We start from the raw sequence: 22115 nt of genomic DNA, 5'->3' as shown, positions 1-22115 counted from the left end.
AGAATGAACGCAGGATTTTCATTCTTGATGACAAGACACATCAACTGTCAGACTTGATTCTGGCCAAACTTCTATGAGTTCTGGCCAGGGTGGGTCAACCCAGGTGAAAGGTATTGGTTTCACAGTGCTAAGTATTAATTGGCTTTCAAAATGATTTGCTTATTGTTTCATGGATTAACTTCTGAATATCAGCTGTATCCAATCTCCTGCCAAAACCAACTGAAATTAAAATAAAGGCTTAGGGCATCTGGGTGGCCCAGTCAGTTAGGCATCCAACGCTTGGTTTTGGTTCAGGTCGTGATCTCATGGTTTGTGAGATTGGGCCCCATGTCAGGCTCTGTGCTGACAGTGAGGAGCCTGCTTAGGATTCTCTCTCTACCTCTCTCTGACCCTCTCCTGCTCTCTCTCTCCCTCTCTCTCAAAATAAAAAATAAAAATAAAAATGTTAAAATAATAAAATAAAAACTTGAGGAAGTTAAATAACATCGTGTGTGTGCACACATGCATGTGTGTATACCAGGTATTTATGATTATAAAGTAGGACACCTGTAGGTCAAGGGAGAGTAGACCTTGAGAGCTGTGATTGACGTGGATGAAACACAATGAAAAACTGAGAGAACTTGATGTCACATGCATGTCAGAGTCCCAGAGGGGTGCAGAAATCAATAGTCTTCAGAAGGATGCATGGTGCACTTGTCTCCATATGTGGAGGCTAGCCACCTTCCAGGAGGAGCAAAATCTATTAAGAAACACATACAACAGGGAATCTACCCCAAAAACCAAGAGCACACTTTACACACTGTACGTTAGCCAATTTGACAAGAAATTATATTTTAAAAAAGAAATACATACAACAGATATTGATATACTTCATGCAATCTGTGAAAGACCGAAAAAAAAAAGTAGTTGTGGACTTAATTTTAAATGCATCTGGAAAGCTTGTAATTAAAATAAATATTACAGGGACACCTTTTGCGAGCTGAAGAACCCTTTAGTCAAGGAAATAATTGCTCCCTGGTTTATCTTTTGTGTAAATCTGAATATTCCTGCTTTAAGTGTTTGTCAAAAGTGGGGAATGCATTGTAATTAGATGAATTTCAATAAACACAGAGTAGGTCCCTCGAGAACTGTATATAAAATCTGACATGACATTTCCCAGAAGGCAGATATTATCTCTGACAGCAGCTAAGGGATTTTGCTATAATATTCTCTGATTTTACATGTACAAATAAGACAAAGGCAGAAGCATAGGGGATGCTTAAGTTGGCTACCCACCCTCCTTCCTTTTTGTTAGTTGGGGTGTCTGTCATCTGTCCTGGTTTACGCTGAATGAGTGTACCTGGCCATCTTCCGAGCATCATTAATATTAATTACAGAATCTTCTCAATCTCACTGTCTGCAATGATGCAAAACTTGGTCTGAACAGTTCTATCTAGATCAGCAATTCAGATTCCATCCAACAGATTTTTATTGCCCTAGCTCCCTCTGTTTCTATGTGTGCCTTTTCACAGGTCTATGAAATGGAGGAAATTTGAAAATTGCCTAGATTTGGAAAAAATCCCACAAATGCTTTCTGCAAAATGCCTTATGCCTTGCACTACTGTAGCAGAAGATGGTAAAAACACGTTCCAGGCAAGTGCTTCCTTGAAGAGTTTCCACCGTTAATCTATGCCGATGGTCCTGACAATCCCTATAAAGCATGCTTACAACCAGGCACCCCCACTGGGAGCCTCATTTTTCAAGTGTTTGGGGTTCACTGCACATGGATTAATGAATGCGAGCCCCAGGAGCATGGATATTTGTTTCTGTTCTAAGAGAAGGGGAGCAAGCAGCTTTATCAGAGCTTCAGTTTTAAAACATGTCTTCACTAGGTTGTCCTATCTGTTTGCTTACCCCTGATTTCTGGACCATTTTAGGCCACTTGCTTCAGGCTTTCTGCTTTGCTGTATTTCCTTCTCAATCTATCATGATCCTAGCTTCTCACCCTCTTTCTCTAGATGACAAAGTGGCTTAGATGGGAACTCGTGTGCCTTGGTTCCACTTCAGTTGGATAAATCAATAGACCCATGGAGGGGTGATGCTTCTTGGCCACCAGGGAAATTACCAGGTGGAGAGCCTGCCATTACCATCCCTACTGTCATTCTGTCACTGAAAGAGCATGCTACCAAACCCGATATTCTCCAGGAATTTACTCCTGCCTACCCTATCTCACTGCAAAGCCACCTTGGAGCGGTGTGGGGGGTGCTCAGCCCAGGCCACTGGTTCTCAAGCTCACACACACATCACATCACCTGGAGGACTTGTCACCCACAGACTGTTGAACATGCCCACCCCCATTTTTGATTCAGTATATCTAGAGAGGAGGCTCAACATTTGCATTTCTTACAAGCCCCCAGGGGAGACCACTGATGCTGGTCTAGGGACCACACTTTGAGAACCACTAGCCTAGATAGTTTGAAGCTAAACCTCACGGAGTTGGACCACCACTGCCACTTGCGTATATATGACTTCAGGAAAATTATATAATCTGTTGGAGCCTCACTCTGTTCTTGTGTACAATAAGGAAAAAATGAGAGACCTCATGGAATTCTTAAAAGGATTAGATGGGGTGATACACGTAAAACCCTTAGAATGGAGTTTGGAACACAGTAAGCTGTGAATAAGTGATAAATGGAAGTTACTTCATGCAATTGATTAGGGCTTTCTCAAGCAAGGGCTCTGGACCCCTGAAGTCATCCATCTCAGAGTGGAAGTCTGCATTTTAACAAGGCCTGCAGAGGCAGTAGAGCTTTTGATGGCTGGAAGTTTAAGACCCTTTTCCTCCGAGGTGGCGAGAACATGACCGAGCTGTGTATTCTCTGGTGGTTGACAGCCGAGTCTCCATGGGCCCTTTGTGCCTCTGGGGACACAGCCCCACTTGCATTTCTCATGGAATTGGACAGTTGGAGCATCATCTCCTCAGCCTTCGGCCTTTCTTCTCTTCATGTTTTATTTCTCATCTGCACCTTTCAAGGAGCTGCAGATTTTCTGGGCAGCCACCACTACTGCAGACTGATGGGGGTTCTGCAGAACCATCAGTAGAAGAAAACTCCCACTCTTACTCGCAAAAAACAGAAGTGGAAACAATGATCACCCTGGAGAGGGTACCAGCAAAGACCAAGCAAAAGAGGATGTTTTCTTGCTTAAAAAAAAAAAAAAAAGGAAAGAAAGGAAACCTATGGCCTATTAATTATTATGGGATATTAAGGAATCCCATAGGCCTGGGAGATTTCTCTCTATCCACAGATTCAAGCCCATTTGTAAGAGCCAATAATGTTTTGAAACTTCCCTTTGACATCACATTTCACTTGAGGTGAGCCTAGCATATTTAGACTATTGATGACCTAGGACCAAAGCATTTTTTATTTTCTAAGACAATACAAACTCCTTTACAAATTCTCAGCCTGTTGTAGATTTTGCATAAACCTGGCTCAATGATTCCTATACTTTCATGTAATAATCATTTAAGAAGCCAATGAAGAGGGCCTTCTCCCAGCTCCCTGGACCACTCAGAAACTCTGATCCCGTAGGGTGCTGGTATTTGCATTTTAACAAACATCCTGAGAGTTCCAATGTGCGTGGACCCCGGAGACCCCCAATCTAAAAGAGGCCACCCTCTGTAATGTCTATTTCATTATTTCCCATCACACTGCTCTTTCCTGCATCTGCCCCAGGTTCCTGGAGATCAATTCAATTTCTTCTCTTTCTCCCCAACACCATCTTCTTCATTTCCATTTCTGGAAATCCAATCAGCTCACCAATTCACAAGCTATATTTTGAGAGTTACATTAAGAATTTATCCATGAGAATTCAGAAATAAGTTGGTAGGGACAAAAACTTAAACTTTCTTTCCTTTTTGACCGTCAGAGTTATATATTTCTTGGAGGGAAGCTGAGCAGCCAAGACCAAAAGGAGGAATACACTTGGAAACAAATCATTTCATCTTTTTGGCCCCAATTCCTCATCAGTGACTTAATATTGGCATTATTTGGTGCCATAGCCACTAGCCACATGTGGCTATTGAATACCAGAAGTGTGGCCAGTCCAGAGTGAGATGTGTTTTTTTTTTTAATTTTTTAAACCTTTTTTTTTGAGTGACAGAGACAGAGAATGAACAGGGGAGAGTAAGATAGAGAAGGAGACAAAGAATCTGAAGCAGGCTCCAGGCTCTGAGCTGTCAACACAGAGCAGGATGCAAGGCTTGAACCCATGAACCGTGAGATCATGATGTGAGCAGAAGTCTGACACTTAAGTGACTGAGCCACCAACACACCCCCTGGAGTGAGACGTGTTTTAAATGTAGAATATACCCTAAAATTTGAAGACTTTGTGCAAAAGAAAAAGAGTATGAAAAAAGAATTCTAAATATCTCATTAATACTTTTTATATTGGTTCCATACTGAAATTATACATTTACAATGTGAGTTAAAATATATATACATTATTATATTAATTTCATTTGCTTCTTTTTCCTTTTTGTCAAATGTGGCTACTAGAAAATTTTGAATTATGTATGTGGCTCACGTTAAATTTCTATTAGATGGTGCTGACCTAAAGCTATCCAATATGATCGCCAGTTGTCACATGTCTCTACTTAAATCATTTACATTTAAATTAAATTAAAAATTGAGGTCATCAGTCACAGTAGCCACATTTAGCTGGAGGCTACCATATTTGATGATGCAGGTATAAAACCGTCCTCTCTTGCACAACATCATTAGATATCACTGATCTAGTAGTTTCTACATTGCTCTAATTTTTTTAAGCAGTCTATCCTGAATTAGAGTATGGAATTTGTGTTGAAAATTTCACTCTCTAGCTTAAACTATAAGCCCAAGTCCCCTTCTCTTTTGTTGAAATCTTGGGGTATGCTGGTGTCATAGCTCTGAAGGATCCTTTGTTGGGGACCCAAATCCAAACAAGCCATCACTCTTGGCCCTTCTCAGGTTGATCACCTGGAGCCTCCTCTTTAATCCAAGACCACTGTGTCAGTTTCCTACTATTGTAACAAATGACCACAAATTTAGTAATTTACAACACAAATTTATTCCCTTGCAGTTCTGGACGTCAGAAGTCTAAAATCAAAGTGTCAGTAGGGCTATGTTTCTTCTGGAGGCTTTAGGGGAGAATCCATCTCCTTGACTTTTCCAGTTTCTAGAGGCTGCTAGAGGGATGGCATTCCTTGGCTTTTTGCCACCCTTGTGATATCACTGAACCTGCCCGGGTAATCCAGGTTAATCTCCTCATCTCAAAATCCTGCATAACTGCATCTGTAAAGTCCCTTTTGCCATGCAAGGTAACATACAAATTCTGGGGATTAGGACACTGGACATCTTGAGGAGTGGGCATTACTAACCTGTACAACTACTAAATGAAAAACCAATCCATCTTGTCTGACCTCTGCATACCATGTAAAAAGGCCAAATAATTGGGGTGCTTGGGTGGCTCAGTTTGTTGAGCATCTGACTTCCACTCAGGTTATGACCTCATGGTTTTTAAGTTGGAGCCTCGCATTGGGCTCGCTGCTGTCAGCACAGAACCCACTTTGGGTTCTCTGTTTCCCTCTCTCTCTGCCCCTTCCCTAATCACATGCTCTCTCTCTCTCTCTCTCTCTCTCAAAAATAAATAAGCATTAAAAAAAAACCCCTCACTTTATATTTTTTAAAAGGCAAAATAATTGTGCATAATCCAAGGAAAACTCAAATTCTATAGTTTTTAATGAAAATACCCTCACAAAAGTCAAACAATTTGGAGGACTTCACAGATGATACAGTCACTGATTTACCTGAGGAGAGATAATGAGTTTTTATGTTAGGGGATCATATCATTGCTATGAAAAGCCTTGCCTTGTTGGACCATTATTGTCACCTTATCAAAGACCCCATAAAGCTCCTACCTGCCATTGGACCCTACACACAACAGAAGCTATTTGGCTAGAAGTGGATTCCATGACCTATTTTCTGGAACCATTCTGGCAGGGGAAGAAGGTAAGATGGCAATGAGTCTTTTATAAAAATTTATTATTAAAAGGAAGCCAGTGTTCTATTAGGAAAAAAAAAAAAAAAGGATAACAACAGCCACATCTCTGAATCACCAGAGAGGTGTAAGTTGTGGGACCGTGGACGAGTAAGCCTTGGAAGGCTTCTCACTTCATAAGTGATCCATTGCAAGTACACAGTGAATATTTTCAAGTTGTAAATAATACTAAGTTTCTCTAGTAGTAAAAGGCCAAAACAAAACTCTCATAAGTCCATTTGAAAGAACAGGGAAAGATATCAAAGTAGCATAGGCAAAGCTAAGATGTAGTAATCAGATACTTGTGAGCTCCAAAGTACAGCTGTAATTCTGAAAAAAAAATGACAACTGTGATGCCCAGAGTTTCATGGGGCCTCAGACAGGGTGACAATAATGGGCTAAAGGGGCCAAACAACATGCTGGACATCTCAAAGTATGTTTGGAAATAAAATTGAACATGTCCTAACTACTGAGCTCCCAGCAGCAACAGAAAAAATTCTCCCAATAGAAGGGTCATGTGATATGCCAGGGAATCCCAAAATTTCAAATCAGTGTATAAAATACACTTTGTTTATTACAATGGTCCACTGTCCAGTGACAGGAAGTGTCCATGTGACTGAATGAAGAAACCAGAAACCAAGAGGCTAGCTGTGCACCTCTCCCCCTCCTTCTCTGCTCCCTCTTCCCTGAGCTTGCTGGCTCCCTCATGGTCACCCACCCTGGGAGGTCTTTACATCCTTATCCCTCTCTCTCAAGTCCCATCATCTCCAAAGCATGAGCCTTCTCAGGCGCAACCAGGACATTCATTCTTCTTCTGCTCTTTGGCATAGAAGTCAGTCAGAGAACAGCTTCCAGAGTGTTCAGTTTGTTCCTTGGCTGCGTGGCTCCACCATTAGAATCAGACCCAAATATATCAGCAGCCAGCTTTCTAGGACTAGCTCATATGTGGCCTCAGGAAAAGATTCACTTTCTGCCAGGAAGCATTCCTAGTTTGAGCTCTCCCTTGAAAGTCAGAGACAAGGACTTAGGGGTGAGTAGTTATGCCAGAGAGGAAGAAAAGCCAGGAAAGGATAAATGGGCAGCTGATTTCCAGTGTAGGAACTGGGGCTTGGCCCCACTAGAAAACCATAGTGTGCATCTCAGAATTGCCCCTCTAAAGGTCAGGAGGCTATGGAATACGTCTCCAGATTCCAGTCCTCGTGGGTTGAAGGCTTGCACTCCCTGGTTGTTCTACATGGGCCACTGTGCAGCAGGAAGGCACAGAAAGGTAGGAGCTCTTGATCTGGGACAATGTTGGAGGCATGGCTGATGCCATCAAGGCTGCCATGTTTTCAAAACTGGCCAGGGGATGTGGCCAGGACACCAGAAGTATCTGCAGTGGGGCCCATCCCAGCCCCAGCCTGCACAGTCTGGCCCCCGTAAGGCAGGAGCCAGGTTTCTGCTCCCAACAACCCCCTCGGCCCTGGCCACCTGTGCAACTGTACTCAGAGACTGAGGTCACTTGTGAGTGATACAGGCATGCTTACCTGGTGGCCAGCCTTCAGGAGGGACATGAGAACTACAGTGGCTCTAGAAAGTAATGGCTTAGGAGATGGAGAAGCAGATGAAGTACAACACACCAAATAATAATAAATATATATATATATTATATATATATAATATATATATATATAAAATATATATATATAGAAAGAGAGAGAGAGAGAGAGAGAGAGAGAATTGGGCCCGTGTCTAGCCTGGAGCTATCTGCCCACACTGTCTGGAATTCATCTGTTAAAATCTGGACTATCTGTAGCCACACTCACCCCAGAGGCAGGGGACCCTGATCCAGGTCCCCACGCAGGCAAGCTCATTAGCTAGTGCCCTGTGGGACCAAGAAACACTTTCCACACCCTGCAGGGTCAGAGACTGAAAAAGGCAGAGCTAAAACCAGGGAGGAGATGAGGAGCAGTGCCTGGGCCTTTGCCGCCTCCCAGACTTGAGTCTCTTTAAAGAAATGCCCAGAGGCAGGGAGAAGAAAGATTATATAGAGAGCTCACCAAAATGAAGTAATGCGCTTGCTCTCTCTTGGTCTGCTTGGAACATTCTCTTCACTGTGGGACCACTGCCCACAGGAGCCCTTGTATAAGGGGGCCTTCCCAGGGCCTGAGGTGCCCCCACTCCCTGGAGGACAGGGTGAGGGCTGTGCCCTCCTAGCTCAGCACAGCACCCCCCAAAGTTTCCCCCAACTGGGCCTGGCAGGTGAGAAAAGGTTCAAAGCTGAGCAAGTAAACAAATAATTGTTTTTTAAATCTTTTTCGGAATATACTAATTGACTGATTTATCATAAATTATAACTGTAAGCATTTTTATACCGCTGGGCACCCTAATAACGCTTAAATATTGATGACATTTTTGTAATAAATTTGGAAGACTGGAGACAATTGCAGTAAGATACTAGCGAGGGCTAGGAAATGGGGAGGACACCTCCCACAGAACCCATGATGAACTTGAGGGAGCATTTCCAGGCCAGCATCCCCGCCTGTCGTGGAGGACAAAAGGCTATAGAGTGGGAGGCAGCCCTGAGCCTCACGTCCATCTGATCCAAAACTGTTTGGAATCTTTTCTTTCCACAATTTAAAAATCAATTTCCTTTCTGAAAAAGACACTATGTGCCAACCACACAAAGATCTGGGTCAAAAACAAAGCCAATTCGCAGAAATGACTTCATGTGCTCAGAACCGGGGAGGTGGATTTCTTTAATCCACAGCACACTAAAAACTGATAAAGATTTCAAATGGAGGAAAGGAAGGAGTGGATACAGATATACTGGGGCTCTTTTTATAGAACTGGAGTGTGAGAATGTTAATTAAAGGAATCTCAGAATCAGGGAGGATCTGAGAATGGAAGGGGCGAGAATTTAATTTTAGGTGTTGTTTCATTAGGTTAAAAAAAGAAGACAGTATCATGAGCTACCTGCAGCCGTGCTCAGGGACTTCATGGACCCCAAAAAGCTCCAACTGAAACCATAAAGTGTAAGAGACAGATTTAATGAAAAACCCCCTCCGCCCGGGAGAGAACCCCTTTATTTGAAACACAAATTTGCAAATCTTGGAGCATTAAATGATCATAATAGAATGTTAGATGTCATTCTAATGTTGTCCTTCAAAGAGCTGTCCTCATGCATCTTTTAGAATAAAAGGCACCCACAGAATTTACTGGTTGCTGGCTCTGCCAGAAAGTTCCAAAACCTAGGCCTGGCGTGTTCCTCAGTGTCCAAGTGAGTTTTCATTACATTATCCTCTTTCACATCTAGTGAATAGTAATACAACTAATAACAATAACAATAGCAATAATAATAATAACTAGTGGTTCTGCCCTTACTGGGGACCCCACTCTTCTCGTAAGTTTACATACAAGTTCTCTGGTCCTCTCAATGCCCTGCAGGAAAGACAGTCCCATTTCTATCTTGCAAATGCAGAAATTGAGTTCTAAGGTGGACATTCAGCTGGGGAATTGGAGAGCTGGGTACTGAACCCAGGTCTGTCTGCTTCCAAGTTCATTTGGTTTATGCACAAGGTCATTTGCACTATGCCACCTTAGAACTATCAGTAGAAGCATAAAGAAGTAATAAAATGTGTCCAGGGGAATGCAACCAGACCAGACACGAACAGGTGCACTCACTCTCCATTCTTGGCCTCTGCTCTTGAGCTGCACTGCATTCCCATACCTTGATGGCCAGCATGAGTGATTTTGACTGGTTCATACCCACAGCACTCACAGTTCTTGAGTTGTGGGTGGCAGTAAGATGGTTGCAACCCCAGGCAGAAAGTGAACAGCTCTAAATACCGGTGAGCTGAAATAAACCATCTCTTGCCAGAACAGATTGGTTCTGGGTCTCTTTGTCCTTCTGCTCAGATTATCCTGGCTTGGGTCAGAGAATATCCACTGAGAAAGAGAGAATTTCCAAAAAAGAAACAGTGTACTGGTAGTTGGGCCATTGTACTGCACAACCCCAGGGGGCACCGCTCACATAGATTCTAACATGAATGGTATGCCTCAGGTTGTACAGCATGTCAGTACTACAGTCAAATCCCAGGCTGCCCCCTCTGAGCTCTCTGCACTTGTGAGATACACCACCCACATATACTGCTCACTCCTCACACAGTTAACTTTCAGTGTAGCTAATCATTGTGTCTTCCCCAGTTGCACTAGACGATTCTCAAGGATAAGATCCAGAACTTCAATATCTATATTTCCAAAACCACCTTATATAGAGAAGTAGTTTCCAATTAAACTTTTGCTTATATCCACAACCAAATATATATTTCCTTTCAAAAATAAATGAATCACTTCATTTAGTACCATGAAATAGGAAGGCTGTCCATCTGGCATCCACCATATTTGTGTGTTCTCCTTGCAAGGTACCAGAAATTGACAAAAGAAAGGAAGGATGGATATGTTGTTGGGCATGAGCATTTAACAGAAGTCAAAGTCTACGCAAAGAATGGGCCTCCTGGTAGGCGTTCAGGTTCAGATTACCTGGAGAGACCTTTTTCAAAAAGGGTTACCCTCACGCCCCTGATATTATTCTATGTGGGCAGCTGCTCACACACCAGCCAAAACCCTTGGCCCAAAACCTCGTTTCATAGAGATTTTGATCTGTCTCCAAATATTTACTGAGCAGTGGTTAAGCACCAGGAGCTATGTGAGACAGAAAGTCACTGTGCCATTAAAAGACCTGAATATCTAATGCCATCAATATGGGATGCTTGGGTGGCTCAGTCAGTTAAGCGTCTGACTTCTGCTCCTGTCATGATCTCATGGTTCATGAGTTCAAACCCCAAGTGGGGCTCTCTGCTGTCAGCACAGAGCCCGCTTCAGGCCCTCTGTTCCCCTTTCTCTCCCACCTTCCCCACAGATTACTCCTTCCCTCTCTCTCAAATAAATAAGTAAATTTTAAAAATATTTATTTAAAAAATACATAATGCCATCAATAAACCAATAGGTATTTTATTCAACTCCATTCTCCTCCACTATCCCTCCATCTTCACCACCGTATTGGCTGCTCTAATGGTTCATTCCCTAATCCAGTCTCTCTTGTAAACATAGCCCAGGTCCAGAGCTTTCCAGCAGGGAGAGGATTACACTAGCAGGGGCAAGAATGAAGTTGGTTGACAAACCCATGACCTGGCTCTAGAGCTGCTCATTCAACAACCTCTACAACAATGCTATATCGCACCCTGCTGTGTGTTAGACTCTGTGGTGTACTGGGAGCTATGCAAACAAGAAGGTACTATCTACTGGGGAGCCTGGGTGGCTCAGTTGGTTAAGTGTCTGACTTCGGCTCAGGTCATGATCTCATGGCTCGTGGGCTCGAGCCCCGCGTCGGGCTCTGTGCTGACAGCTAGCTCAGAGCCTGGAGAGTGCTTTGGATTCTGTGTCTCCCTCTCTCTCTGACCCTCCCCTGCTCACGCTCTCTCTCTCTCAAAAATAAATAAAACATTAAAAAAAAAGAAGGCGGCGGCACAGGCTACTGAAGAAAACATCCTATAAACAAATGATTACAATTCTGGGTGGCCAATGACTGAAATGATTCACATAATATTCTTGTCTCCTGTTGTATCGAGCACCTGGCACAGTGCCTGGCCTGTATTGGGTGGATGCCTTGTAGAGTGGATTGGTGAGTGAATATATTAATGGAAAACAATGGCTGCTCCCCATGTGCCAGGTGCTGTGGAAAGAGTTTTACTAGTATTAACTCATCTGATGTTCACAACAACTTTGTGAGGTGAATATGATTATAACCTTTCCCCTGTTTCCTGATGAGGAAACTGAGGCCCAGAAAAATTAGGTGACTTGCCCAATTAGTAATAAGAAAAGACAAAATTCAAGCCTAACACAGACAATCTGACCCCAGAGCCTGTGCTCTCACTTATAATGTACTAAGTGCATGGGTCTGGGGAGTCACAGAGGAGCCAGTCACATCCCATCCACCATCATAATATTTCAGCTGATTGACCTCCACTGCCATTTTCTAACTACCATTTCCATCATTCCACCTCAATCACCGACACCCAAGTCAACGTTGTGTGTTGTCATCAGAAAATGCACCACTGCTGAAATCTCATTGTCAAGACTTCTGCTGTCTGCCTTCACCATGTCCTTCCAGATCACCCATTCTAGGACCTTGAGAGCCATGATGGAAACCCTAGTCAACCAACTCAACCACTGTTTCTACTATCAACCCCCACCCCCATCTCCATTTTCCTCCTTACCTTCCTTAGATTCCATGATCTGTTATTATAACCTTTCTCTAATCTATTCCCAACACTCTTGACTTTCTCACCTTATCATTCTTGCCCAGTAAAACTATACAACCACCTACCATTCTCCACTGTTGCACCAGAGCTACTAAATGTTGCCTCATTCCTTTCCCCCAGGGTGTATCTCAAATATCATCTCCTTAGAGATGACCAGCCATCCAACCAAACATGCTGTCTCCTAGTTTGTTATTTTAGCAAATTATTTATTAAGTGCTTTCCAGACATTGGCATTAGTGTTTTACATAATTAAACCTTTGATTCTTCGAGTTCAGGGAGGTGGACACTGTTTGTCATCATTATACCTACTCTGAAAACAAGGAAACTGAGCCCAAAGAGGTAATGACTGTCCAAGATGAAATAGTTATCACAGGTGGTCTCAGGATTTAACCCCACGCAGCCCAACTTCAGCCTGGCTTCTTAACCATCACACCATCTGCCTCTCTTACACCACCTGCATGTCTTCTTCTAGCTCTCTCAACAACCCAAACACTCCCTTATTTAGTTATTTATATGCTGTCAGTGTCCTCCTTATAATATGAGCAACTGTGTGGACAGAGAGCTTCTTTCCCAATCCTAGATCCCTACTGAACAGCAAGCACAGATAATAGGAGCAAATCATTTTTGTTTAATATAATTGAGTAACACTGTGTCTGTTTTGTATATGTTTCAGAGCAGATTTATTATGCTGGCCCCATCAATAATCCTGGACTTGAAATTCTGGAGGTAAGGTTTTGGTTTTCTGCTCTATTCTGTTACTTCATTATTGTATCGAACAGCTTCTCGAGGAGGAGGAGGAGGGAATTAAATAGTTTAAACATTTTCCACTGGCCCCCACCAAGAAAACCCTTCTTCAGTAAAGCTGATACCTCATGGTGGGTACTTATAAATGCTTAACATGCTGGTTTTGTCATTTTGATATTTAACATGTTATGTCCGTTGGACCCTTGGGGATTCCCTGGGCAGACGGCTACTACAGAGAGGGAGGCCTGAGTCCTGCCCTACAGGATGGCTGGCATCTGCAGGTACTGAATGGGTCAGAGATGCTGGGGAATGAGCTGTCAGTGAGACTGGCTGTTCAGAGAGAGGAACACACACACACACACACACACACACACACACGCGCGCGTGAAGGCTAAAGCCCCCCTCCTCCCCACCCCACACAAGCATGAAGGCCCCAGGTACCAACCTTACACTATTACTCATGGAAGGTCACCATGTGAATAAAATGCCCCTGCCCTGAGCATTCACTGGCGGGGCTCACATAAGAGTCCAGTTTTCCATGAATTCCTTTCTGCAAAATAATGTAACCTTCATAAATGGCTGAATCCTAGCAGCTCTGACATAAACAGTACATTTTCATTATGCTACTCCTGAGAGAACCTGATGACACATCATAAAAAAAATCACAAGGATGTAATAACTTTCTTTTTGTTTGTTTGTTTCAACTTTAACCTCTCAGCTTTCCAGAACCTAAAACCCATCTATGACTCTGAGAAAGGGTCTCCTTCTACGTAAAGAATCTGTTTAAATTTTCATTTCTCTTGCATGTGCTTCCTTTCTGTCCCAGCCTCTGGGTTCCTAAGGTGCAAGCCACACTGTCTCTAGAACATTCTCTAGCTGTTGCTCCCACAGATGGGAAGTTTGCAGCTTTACCTTCCCCTCCAGGGTTCTCCAGAGTTTTCTCTGCTGGCCTTTCAGTGAAATATTAGAGTCTTACAAACTCTTCGCTTCTAGGATGTAGGACTGAAATTTTCCCAACTAGTTTTTTCTTTAAGTCTTTGCTACTTGATGGGGCATCTGGGTGGCTCAGTCGGTTAAGCATCTGACTTTGGCTGAGGTCATGATCTCACGGTTTGTGGGTTCGAGCCCCGCATTGGGCTCTGTGCTGACAGCTAGCTCAGAGCCTGGAGCCTGCTCCAGAGTCTGTGTCTCCCTCTCTCTCTGACCCTCCCCTGCTCACACTGTCTCTCTTTCTTTCAGAAATAAATAAAACATTAAAAAAATTTTTTTTAAGTCTTTGCTACTTGAATTCTTTTTTCATCCCTGTTTTCCTTCTGAACCCCTCCCTCCCCCTCCACCTGGAGACTGACTTAAAATTTGCAAACAGTTGATTTTCATCTGGCATTATTGGCTTTTTAACTTTATTTTATTTCCATTTACTTATTTATTTTGAGACGGAGAGCATGACCAGGAGAGGGTCAGGGAGACAGGGAGAGAGAGAATCCCAAGCAGGGCTCCATGCTGTCAGCACAGAGCCTGATGCAAGGCTTGAACTCATGAACCATGAGATCATGGCCTGAGCTGAAATCAAGAGTGGAGTGCTTAATTGCATGAGCCACCCAGGTGCCCTGCATTATTGACCTTTAAAAAAGCAGCTCCCCTCGGGAGTTGCTATGAACTAGAGGAGGGGGATACAACTTCCTAAAGGCACAGAATCCCTTTGAAAGAAAATCTGGCAGAGATATAAAAAAGCTTTATTGCATTCCCCTAGGACACTTGGGTGAGCATGGGATCTGCATTCCTACACCAGTAATGCTGCTCAGCCTTGTCACCAGATGTGAGGGCACAGCCAGGCTCAGGTGTCCTGGCCGTGGGCATGGTTGTTTCAGCATCTACCGGTCCCCTTTCACTGGTCCTCCCACCTCTTCTCCTTCTTTGGGGCGTAGGAAGCAGAAGCCTCGCCAGCCCTGACCATGCCCCAGCCTACTGACACCTGGCCAGAATCGACAGGAGCCATTACCCAAGTGGGATGCATGCAACCTGTCACGTATGCAGCAGAGGCAGCTGGAGGCCTTAATCTCAACGTGAGCTCCCACGCTGGTGGGGGGGGGGGGGGGGGGGGGGGGGGGACCAGCTGCAGCCAGCCCAGGCTTCCTTGGCAGCCAGCCAGCCAGCAAGGCTCAGAGACTTTGCTTCCTAATATGGGACAGAGACATGTGAAGCTTTCTGGTTTTAAAAGACCTGCCCCAAATCCCCTCCTCCCGCCAAATCCCCCAGAGACGGGCCTCTGTGCTAATTCTATCCCTGCCTGGCTGAAAACTTTTCCACTCAGCAGTCAATCTGCAGGGTCTTGGTACTATTTGCTTTTCATCCTAGCCAGTCCCTTGGCCCAGACTGAGGTCCTGCCTGGAACCCCACATCTTCTCCAGAACTGCTGTTTTCCGAATTAGAATGTAGCCCTTTGGGGTTCCAAAGTGAGTGGACAACAACTTGTAGGCACTTGTGGGTACTAATCTGCATAAATGCCAAGGAAATAACTATGAATTCCTGACTCACAAATTCAGTGCTCTCCTCAACAGTACAGAGGCTGCGGCTCTCTGTCCCTTGTCCCTACCCTGCCCCTCCTGTCCTCATAGCATGTCCCCTCACCTGCCTGAGGATGAGCATGGTTGCCTAAATACTCTTACCTCCTAGACCAGAGCATGCATATCCTGGAGGTATGCAGGTATGTATGTAATGTAAGCATGTACTTCATCACCTAGAACCTTCCTGCAAATACTACATCTTTTCTTAGACTTAAAAAGCAATGAGAAATTCATTTGGTTTTCAATAATTTTGTAGGGTGTGTGCCTGAAGGCACAGGGACTCTAAAAGAAAAGTGGACGGTAATGATGGTGATGATGGTGGCACAAACAGGCGCAGGTTTGAAATGCTCTTTGCTCAGAATTAATTTTCTAACTTTTATACTGCTTTGGCTAAATTCCTAAACTGCTTCTACAATCACAGCTGCTCCAGTCTGGGTGACCAGAACTTGGAGCCACGCTGTCGCAGGATCCTCAGCTGAACGGTGCGCTAAAGGCTGCTCTAAGCAGCCGCCTCCTCTCAGCCACCATCCAGAGCACAACCTGGCTCTGCCGAATGCAGTTTTCTTTGTTGGGAAACCCGCTAGCTCCTGGACCTCTGCTCATTGCTAGAAAGTTGTTCTTTTCTTTTTAATTGTTTTAATGTTGATTTTTGAGACAGCGTGCACATGCGCGCAAGCACACGTTGGCGAAGGGCAGAGAGAGAAGGAGACGAGGGGATCTGAAGCGGGCTCTGCTCTGACAGCCTAACATGGGGCTGAAACTCATGAACCTGAGCCGAAGTCAGATGCTTAACTGAATAAACCACCCAGGTGTCCCAAAAGTTGATCTTTTCGAACAAAAACTACCTCTCATGCAAACTCCATCCAGTGGTCTGATTTCTTGCTTCCCTCTGGCTTCTACAGATTAACCCCCCTTTCCTTCTCTGGGTGACAGGCACTTCAAAGATGTGCCAGGAATCTCTTGAGATCCTCCCCTCTTGGGCCCTTCGCCCTGCTTACCACTAAGTCCAGCCACCCAGAGTGTCTCTTCTCTAGACAGGGAGTCTGCAGACCTGCCACCACCGTGTGGCCTCTGGGGGCTGGGGTGGGCGAGCTTGGCCACTGAGCAAACACGTGGGTTTTTCTGTGATTCCACATACAGCCCAGGCGCTAACCACAGACAAAGAGAGTCCTCTGTGGAATGTGGTTGACAGAAAGGAACCCTAAGACATGGCAGTACTCTTTCTGATAGAGTGTTTTGTTTTGTGTAGGTGAATCTTGTTCCCTGGGAGGTCTTCTCTGTCTTCCCTGGATCTTCCAATTGCTCAGGCCAGAATCTGCGGCGTCACCCTCAGCTTCTTTCCTTCTCTGCCACCCACATGGGTTCCCTCAGTACATCATATTGACTCTTCTTTCAAAATCTATGCAGAATCCAATCTCTGTCCTCACCTGACCCATCTGCTACAGGGCCGAGGGTCTCCTCTCTGGTCCTAACTGCTTATGCTCTCTGCCCCTCAGTCTCTTTGGGTCCTCTTAACATGCACATGTGGTCGGGCCACTTCTCTGGGGAAAATGCTCTCATGACCTGTATCCCTTTCAGAGTGGAAGCCAGTGTCTCCTCAATCATGGCCTGCGAGGCCATCCCCGACTCCTGTCCTTTCCCTACTTCCGGTGGTTCTGTCTCCCTACAGCCCCATGGGTCTTCTCACTGTGTCTCGAATGTGGGGCCCAGCCCTCAAAGCAGCTCTCCATCTACTTCAAGTCTTGGCCCAAACGTCGCCTTTGCAGCAGTACCTACTTAAACCTGCCAACCAGCACCAGCCCAGCCCCACCTGGCCGTGCCCGACCCAGCTGCCCTTCCCCTTCCTCGCCTGCATTCTCTCTGTAGCATCAGCATGTGCAATGTATGCACAGCGAAGTATCTCGTGCATTGTCTGTCCCGATGAGGCCCATAAGCTCCACCACATGAGTGTGGTCTACCTGGTTCTACCTCATCCCCAGTCTAAAACACTGCCTGCATAGAAGAACATAGAAGGTGCTTGAGGACTACCTGTCGAATGCTTGATTGCTCTGGGGGTCACACACCTCATCTTTCCCTGTGTTCCTTCCAGGGAGAATACCAGGTCTTGCTGGAACTATATAATGAAAACCGTGCCACCGTGGCCTGCGCCAATGCTACCGTCATTTGCTCCTGAGCAGCTGAAACGTGGAGCACGCTCTGTCTCGTGGGAACTGCAAGCCTCCCAGACTGAACCTGCTCTGGAAGAAACACCAGTCAACCACAGAGAAGCTCACCGGAGGTGTAGGTGCAGATTTTAGCCCCGGCGCCAGACGTCCCCAGACTCCACAGGTGTCCGTGCTTCTAAGGTTCCTCCTGGTAGCCACCGGCCTGTGGGCCCACCCTCCTTCCAACGGCCAGGCTCTCCTGCTTCTCAGCTCCTCAGGAGGACCTCCTCAGTCACCCAGAATAAAGAAAGCTGGCCCACAGTCTTTCCTCATGGTCTGTTCAAAGGATCGTAGCCCATATTTTAGTTACAATGTAATTTCCTCCACACAGGGTGCCAGGTGCTAGCACAGCATAACTAGTTCTGAGATTCAGGAGGCTGGCAGCCTGGCTGGAAAGATGATTTGGGGAAAATGTACCCCTTCTCCTCCTTCTTCTGGGAAAGTCCCAGGCCCTTTGGCCATGAGGCCTGAGAAACAGATGAAACCCTACAAAGAGTGACATCAAAGGCCTGCCTGACTGAACCTCATTTTATCTTCATTCCCAAAGCCTGGTTATCACTGGCCTCAGCACACCATGGCTCTCAGTAATGCATTCATTCATTCTCCATGAGTAGCTACTGAACACTTAAGTACCAGGCCCCGTGCTCAGCATTTAGGATACTCCAGGGAGGGTCCCCACCTCGTTAATTGTGCAGTCCCCTGAAATATTAAAAAGTCATGTCCATCAGTGAACATTCATTCACATACAGAAACACGTCCTTCAACGCCCTCCGTAAATGAGCAGGTTGCTGTCCGCTATTAAAGCCGTTTCGGCAGCCCTGTCTTTTTCTGTCCCAGGATGTACAGAAATGCACACTGGGCTCCACAGCTCTGACACCATCCCATCCCCTCCTCCTTACCCCAACCTTTCCAGGGCCCCTAAGCCCAGCATCTGGCCCTCTCGTTCCTATTGGCATCGAGTGACTGGCTCCATTTTGCAGGTCTTTGATATCCATACAAATGCCACTATGTTAGAGATTAAGACAGGAAAACTACAGTTTAAAAATGTTCATTGCTATTAATTACCATCTGTACCTAATTAAACTACCCAGAATAGCAGGCTGTAAATGCTTGGTGAATTAAAACTTTAAAACCAGCATCTGAGGTTTTTTGGGTTATGGAGTAACAAAATTACAGCAGTGTCCTCACCTACACCCATAAATGCGTGGGAGAAAAGTCATACTGTGGTTATGCCCGGCGGGAGAGCAAATCTCTGAACCCACACACACAGGGGCGATCCTGTCATGTGCACAGACGGCAAACCGAATTTCTGATCCTTCACCATTCCCTCTAGCAAGACATTCCCCTGTTCCCTTTCCCATAAGCATCCTTACGTGCAGTAAAGGTCATGTGGAGAGTCTGGGCGCTCACACGTTCCAACAGCTCAGGACAACAGTCACAGCCTTCCAGAGGCAGGGACAACGAGTAGGAACAAGCTCACTTTTTATTTTTCTGCAATTCATCTGTTCCCTTTCCCTTCCTATATTTTGTCATCTTCTTACAATTTATTGACAAGATGTGTGTGTGTGTGTGTGCGTGCGTGCGTGTGCATGCGCATGCACACGCGAGAGGTTCAGATCTCTGGGTTTGGGTTAAACAGGGGTTTCCATGTGCGAGGCTGGCCCTAGCCATGACTGAGCACACATGAATACACAGCAGCTGCACTAAAGGATTGACTTGAGAGGAAAAGAAGGTGTTTCTGAGTCCTATCACAGGCTTTAAATTTCACCAGCAAGCTGAGAAAGTTTTTTACTGGATCTGAGTCTCCTATTAAAACATAAAGTGGGGTCGCCTGGGTGGCTCAAGTCAGTTAAGGGTCTGACTCGGCTCAGGTCATGATTACTCCGGTGAGTTCGAGCCCCACATCAGGCTCTGCGCTGACAGTGTGGAACCTGGTTGGGATTCTTGGTCTCTCCCTCTCTCTTCACCTCTCCCCCCACCCTCTCTTTTAAAAATAAATAAGTAAATAAACATTTTAAGAAACAATAAAATAAAACACAAACCATCTTGGTCAGAGAAATGCCAGAATAATGATCACTATTTAATATTCTATCAGAAAATTAGTAACTAAGATGAAGTTTGGAAATGCCACCCCAGGAAGCAAGAGGTATTCAGGGAGGGGGATGGGGAACCCCCTGCGTGTGTGGAGAGTGCACTGGCAAAGAGCTTAGGTTGTGTTTCATCTTCTCACAGAGTTTGCTGCTGTTTCAAAATCACTACAAAACATTCTAAAAAAAACTTCTCAATAAAAAAAAAAAACTTCCCTAAAAAAAAAAATCAGTTTGATTCAAGATGATGCTATGTTCTCAAAGAGTTCTTGTGGAAACCAGACATTTCCAGTCATTTTGGTGTCCACAGGCCCCTCCTTATATTTTAAGAGAAAGTCTCTGTGTTTACATATACAGTTAACCGTTGAACAACAAGGGGATTAGAGGCACCCATGTGTAAATGAAAGTGAAAACCCATGTATAAATTTTGACTCTCTGAAAACTTAACTACGAAGAGCCTGCTGTTGATCAGAAGCCTTACCAATCACATAGTGAGTTAATACATATTTTGTAAGTTATGTGTATTTAATATTGTATTCAACAGAATAAGCTAGAGAAAAGAAAATGTTAAGAAAACATAAAGAAGAGAAAATACATTTACAATACTGCACTCTAGATGTGGACACTAGCAGTTCACACCCATGCTGTTCCACTTGAATTATACATATGCATGCTGTTCCAGGGTGTGTATCAATATATTTGGTGGGAAGGAAATGCCGGTGCCCAAGCCAGCACTGAAGCAGAAAGCTGAAGACCCATTTGGGCAGTGTGATCATGTCACTTAGAATGTCTGGGCATAAGGAACAGAGACTCAACTCAGCCTTAGACACACAGGGACCTCGTTGGCCCCATGATTGCTGAGCCCTCGAGCATCAGCTTTGGTTTCCTGCAGACGTTCACACTTCTCATCAGTGCTTCACCTCTATTTCTCCATGGTTCTTGCACTCTGGCCTCCCTGAATACTAGTTTCACCCTCAGACAGTCTTTCCTATAACAGCAAATAGTTTTACGCCCTGTCCAGTGTGCAAAAGAAGAGAGACAACTTTCTCCCAAAGCCCTGCATTCATTCTGCGAGCAATGGCTTGGGTCACATGACCACTCCAGGCCCTTCCCTTTGGCCCTGCACTGATTGGGTTAATCTAAGTCATGTGACCCAACACAGCGCTGGATTAGCGTTAGCTCTACTGGAACCACACTTATCCCAAATGTAAACTGGGGGAGTTGGAGAGCGGTAAAGGGAGAAAGCAGAGAAAGATTCCAGGAAGCTGGAGCTTGTCTGGAATTAGGTCAGCACCACAGTCTTAACCCTCCCCTAGCTGCTAACAGTGAGTGACTTAATTCTCTAAACTTGGCTTGCTCACCTGCAAATGTCAGCAATAATACCTGCCTTATATAAGTATTGAGAGCTAAGAGAATGCATGGCAGACACTTAGAACAGAGCTTGGCAGGTAATTCAATAAGAGTGAGTTATTATTATGCTGAGGTGGTGCCTTGTCCCTTTGGGCTGCTATGATAAGAGTCCTGTAACCTGACTGCTTTATAAACAACGGACATTTATTTCTTACAGAATGGAGATTGGGAAGCCCAAGATCAAAGTGCTGGCAGATTCAGTGTGTCATGAGACTCTGCTTCCCAGTTTAGAGGAGCTATGTTCTTGAACGTGGAGAAAGTGCAAGACAGCTCTCTGGGACCTTTTTCTTAAGGGCACTAATCCCATTCATGAGGGCTAGACCCTCATGTCCTAATCACCTCCCAAAGGCCCCACCTCCAGATACCATCTCCTTGGGAATTAGGATTTCAACACATAATTTAGGAAGGACACAAACCATTTGGTCAATAAGACGTCAGAGCTAAAGTCCCCTAATTTACCTCTCCTGTCCCTCCTGCATTATTGAGGCAAAACAGTCTTCTAGTGCTGCCCTTTCCCATAAGCCCATGTTCCTTTTTAAGTGCTGAGATGGTTCCTTGGCACCTTGATTTCTTCTAAGTGCAGCTAGTTTTATGAGAACTGGGATGGGGCGTGTTCACTGAGCTGCATCCTGGAAGCATGAACTCCCAAAGAGGATTGAAGAGAAACATCCAGGTCCAAATTTCCCCGAAACAGAAACATTTTAACCAGGCCAAACAGGCCTGGGAAAGAAAATATGCATAATTCTTTTT

At 44.8% G+C, this 22115-nt stretch overlaps 1 protein-coding gene across 1 annotated transcript in view; it reads left to right on the top strand.

The window, feature by feature from the left end:
* LY86 (lymphocyte antigen 86) overlaps nt 1-18129 on the top strand; it is a 61484-nt gene extending 43355 nt beyond the window's left edge. Inside the window, exons 4-5 of the mRNA XM_039223623.1 lie at nt 13030-13082; nt 17754-18129. Coding sequence (XP_039079554.1) covers nt 13030-13082; nt 17754-17837 — 137 coding nt within the window. The 3' untranslated portion in view covers nt 17838-18129. The remainder of the gene's footprint in view (nt 1-13029; nt 13083-17753) is intronic.
* Nucleotides 18130-22115: the final 3986 nt, after the last annotated feature.

Source organism: Hyaena hyaena, unplaced genomic scaffold, assembly GCF_003009895.1.
Source record: "Hyaena hyaena isolate Hyena2069 unplaced genomic scaffold, ASM300989v1 scaffold_1397, whole genome shotgun sequence".
NCBI lineage: Eukaryota > Metazoa > Chordata > Mammalia > Carnivora > Hyaenidae > Hyaena > Hyaena hyaena.
Note: the sequence above shows the minus strand (reverse complement) of the source record. Positions and strands in the feature narration are given on the sequence as shown.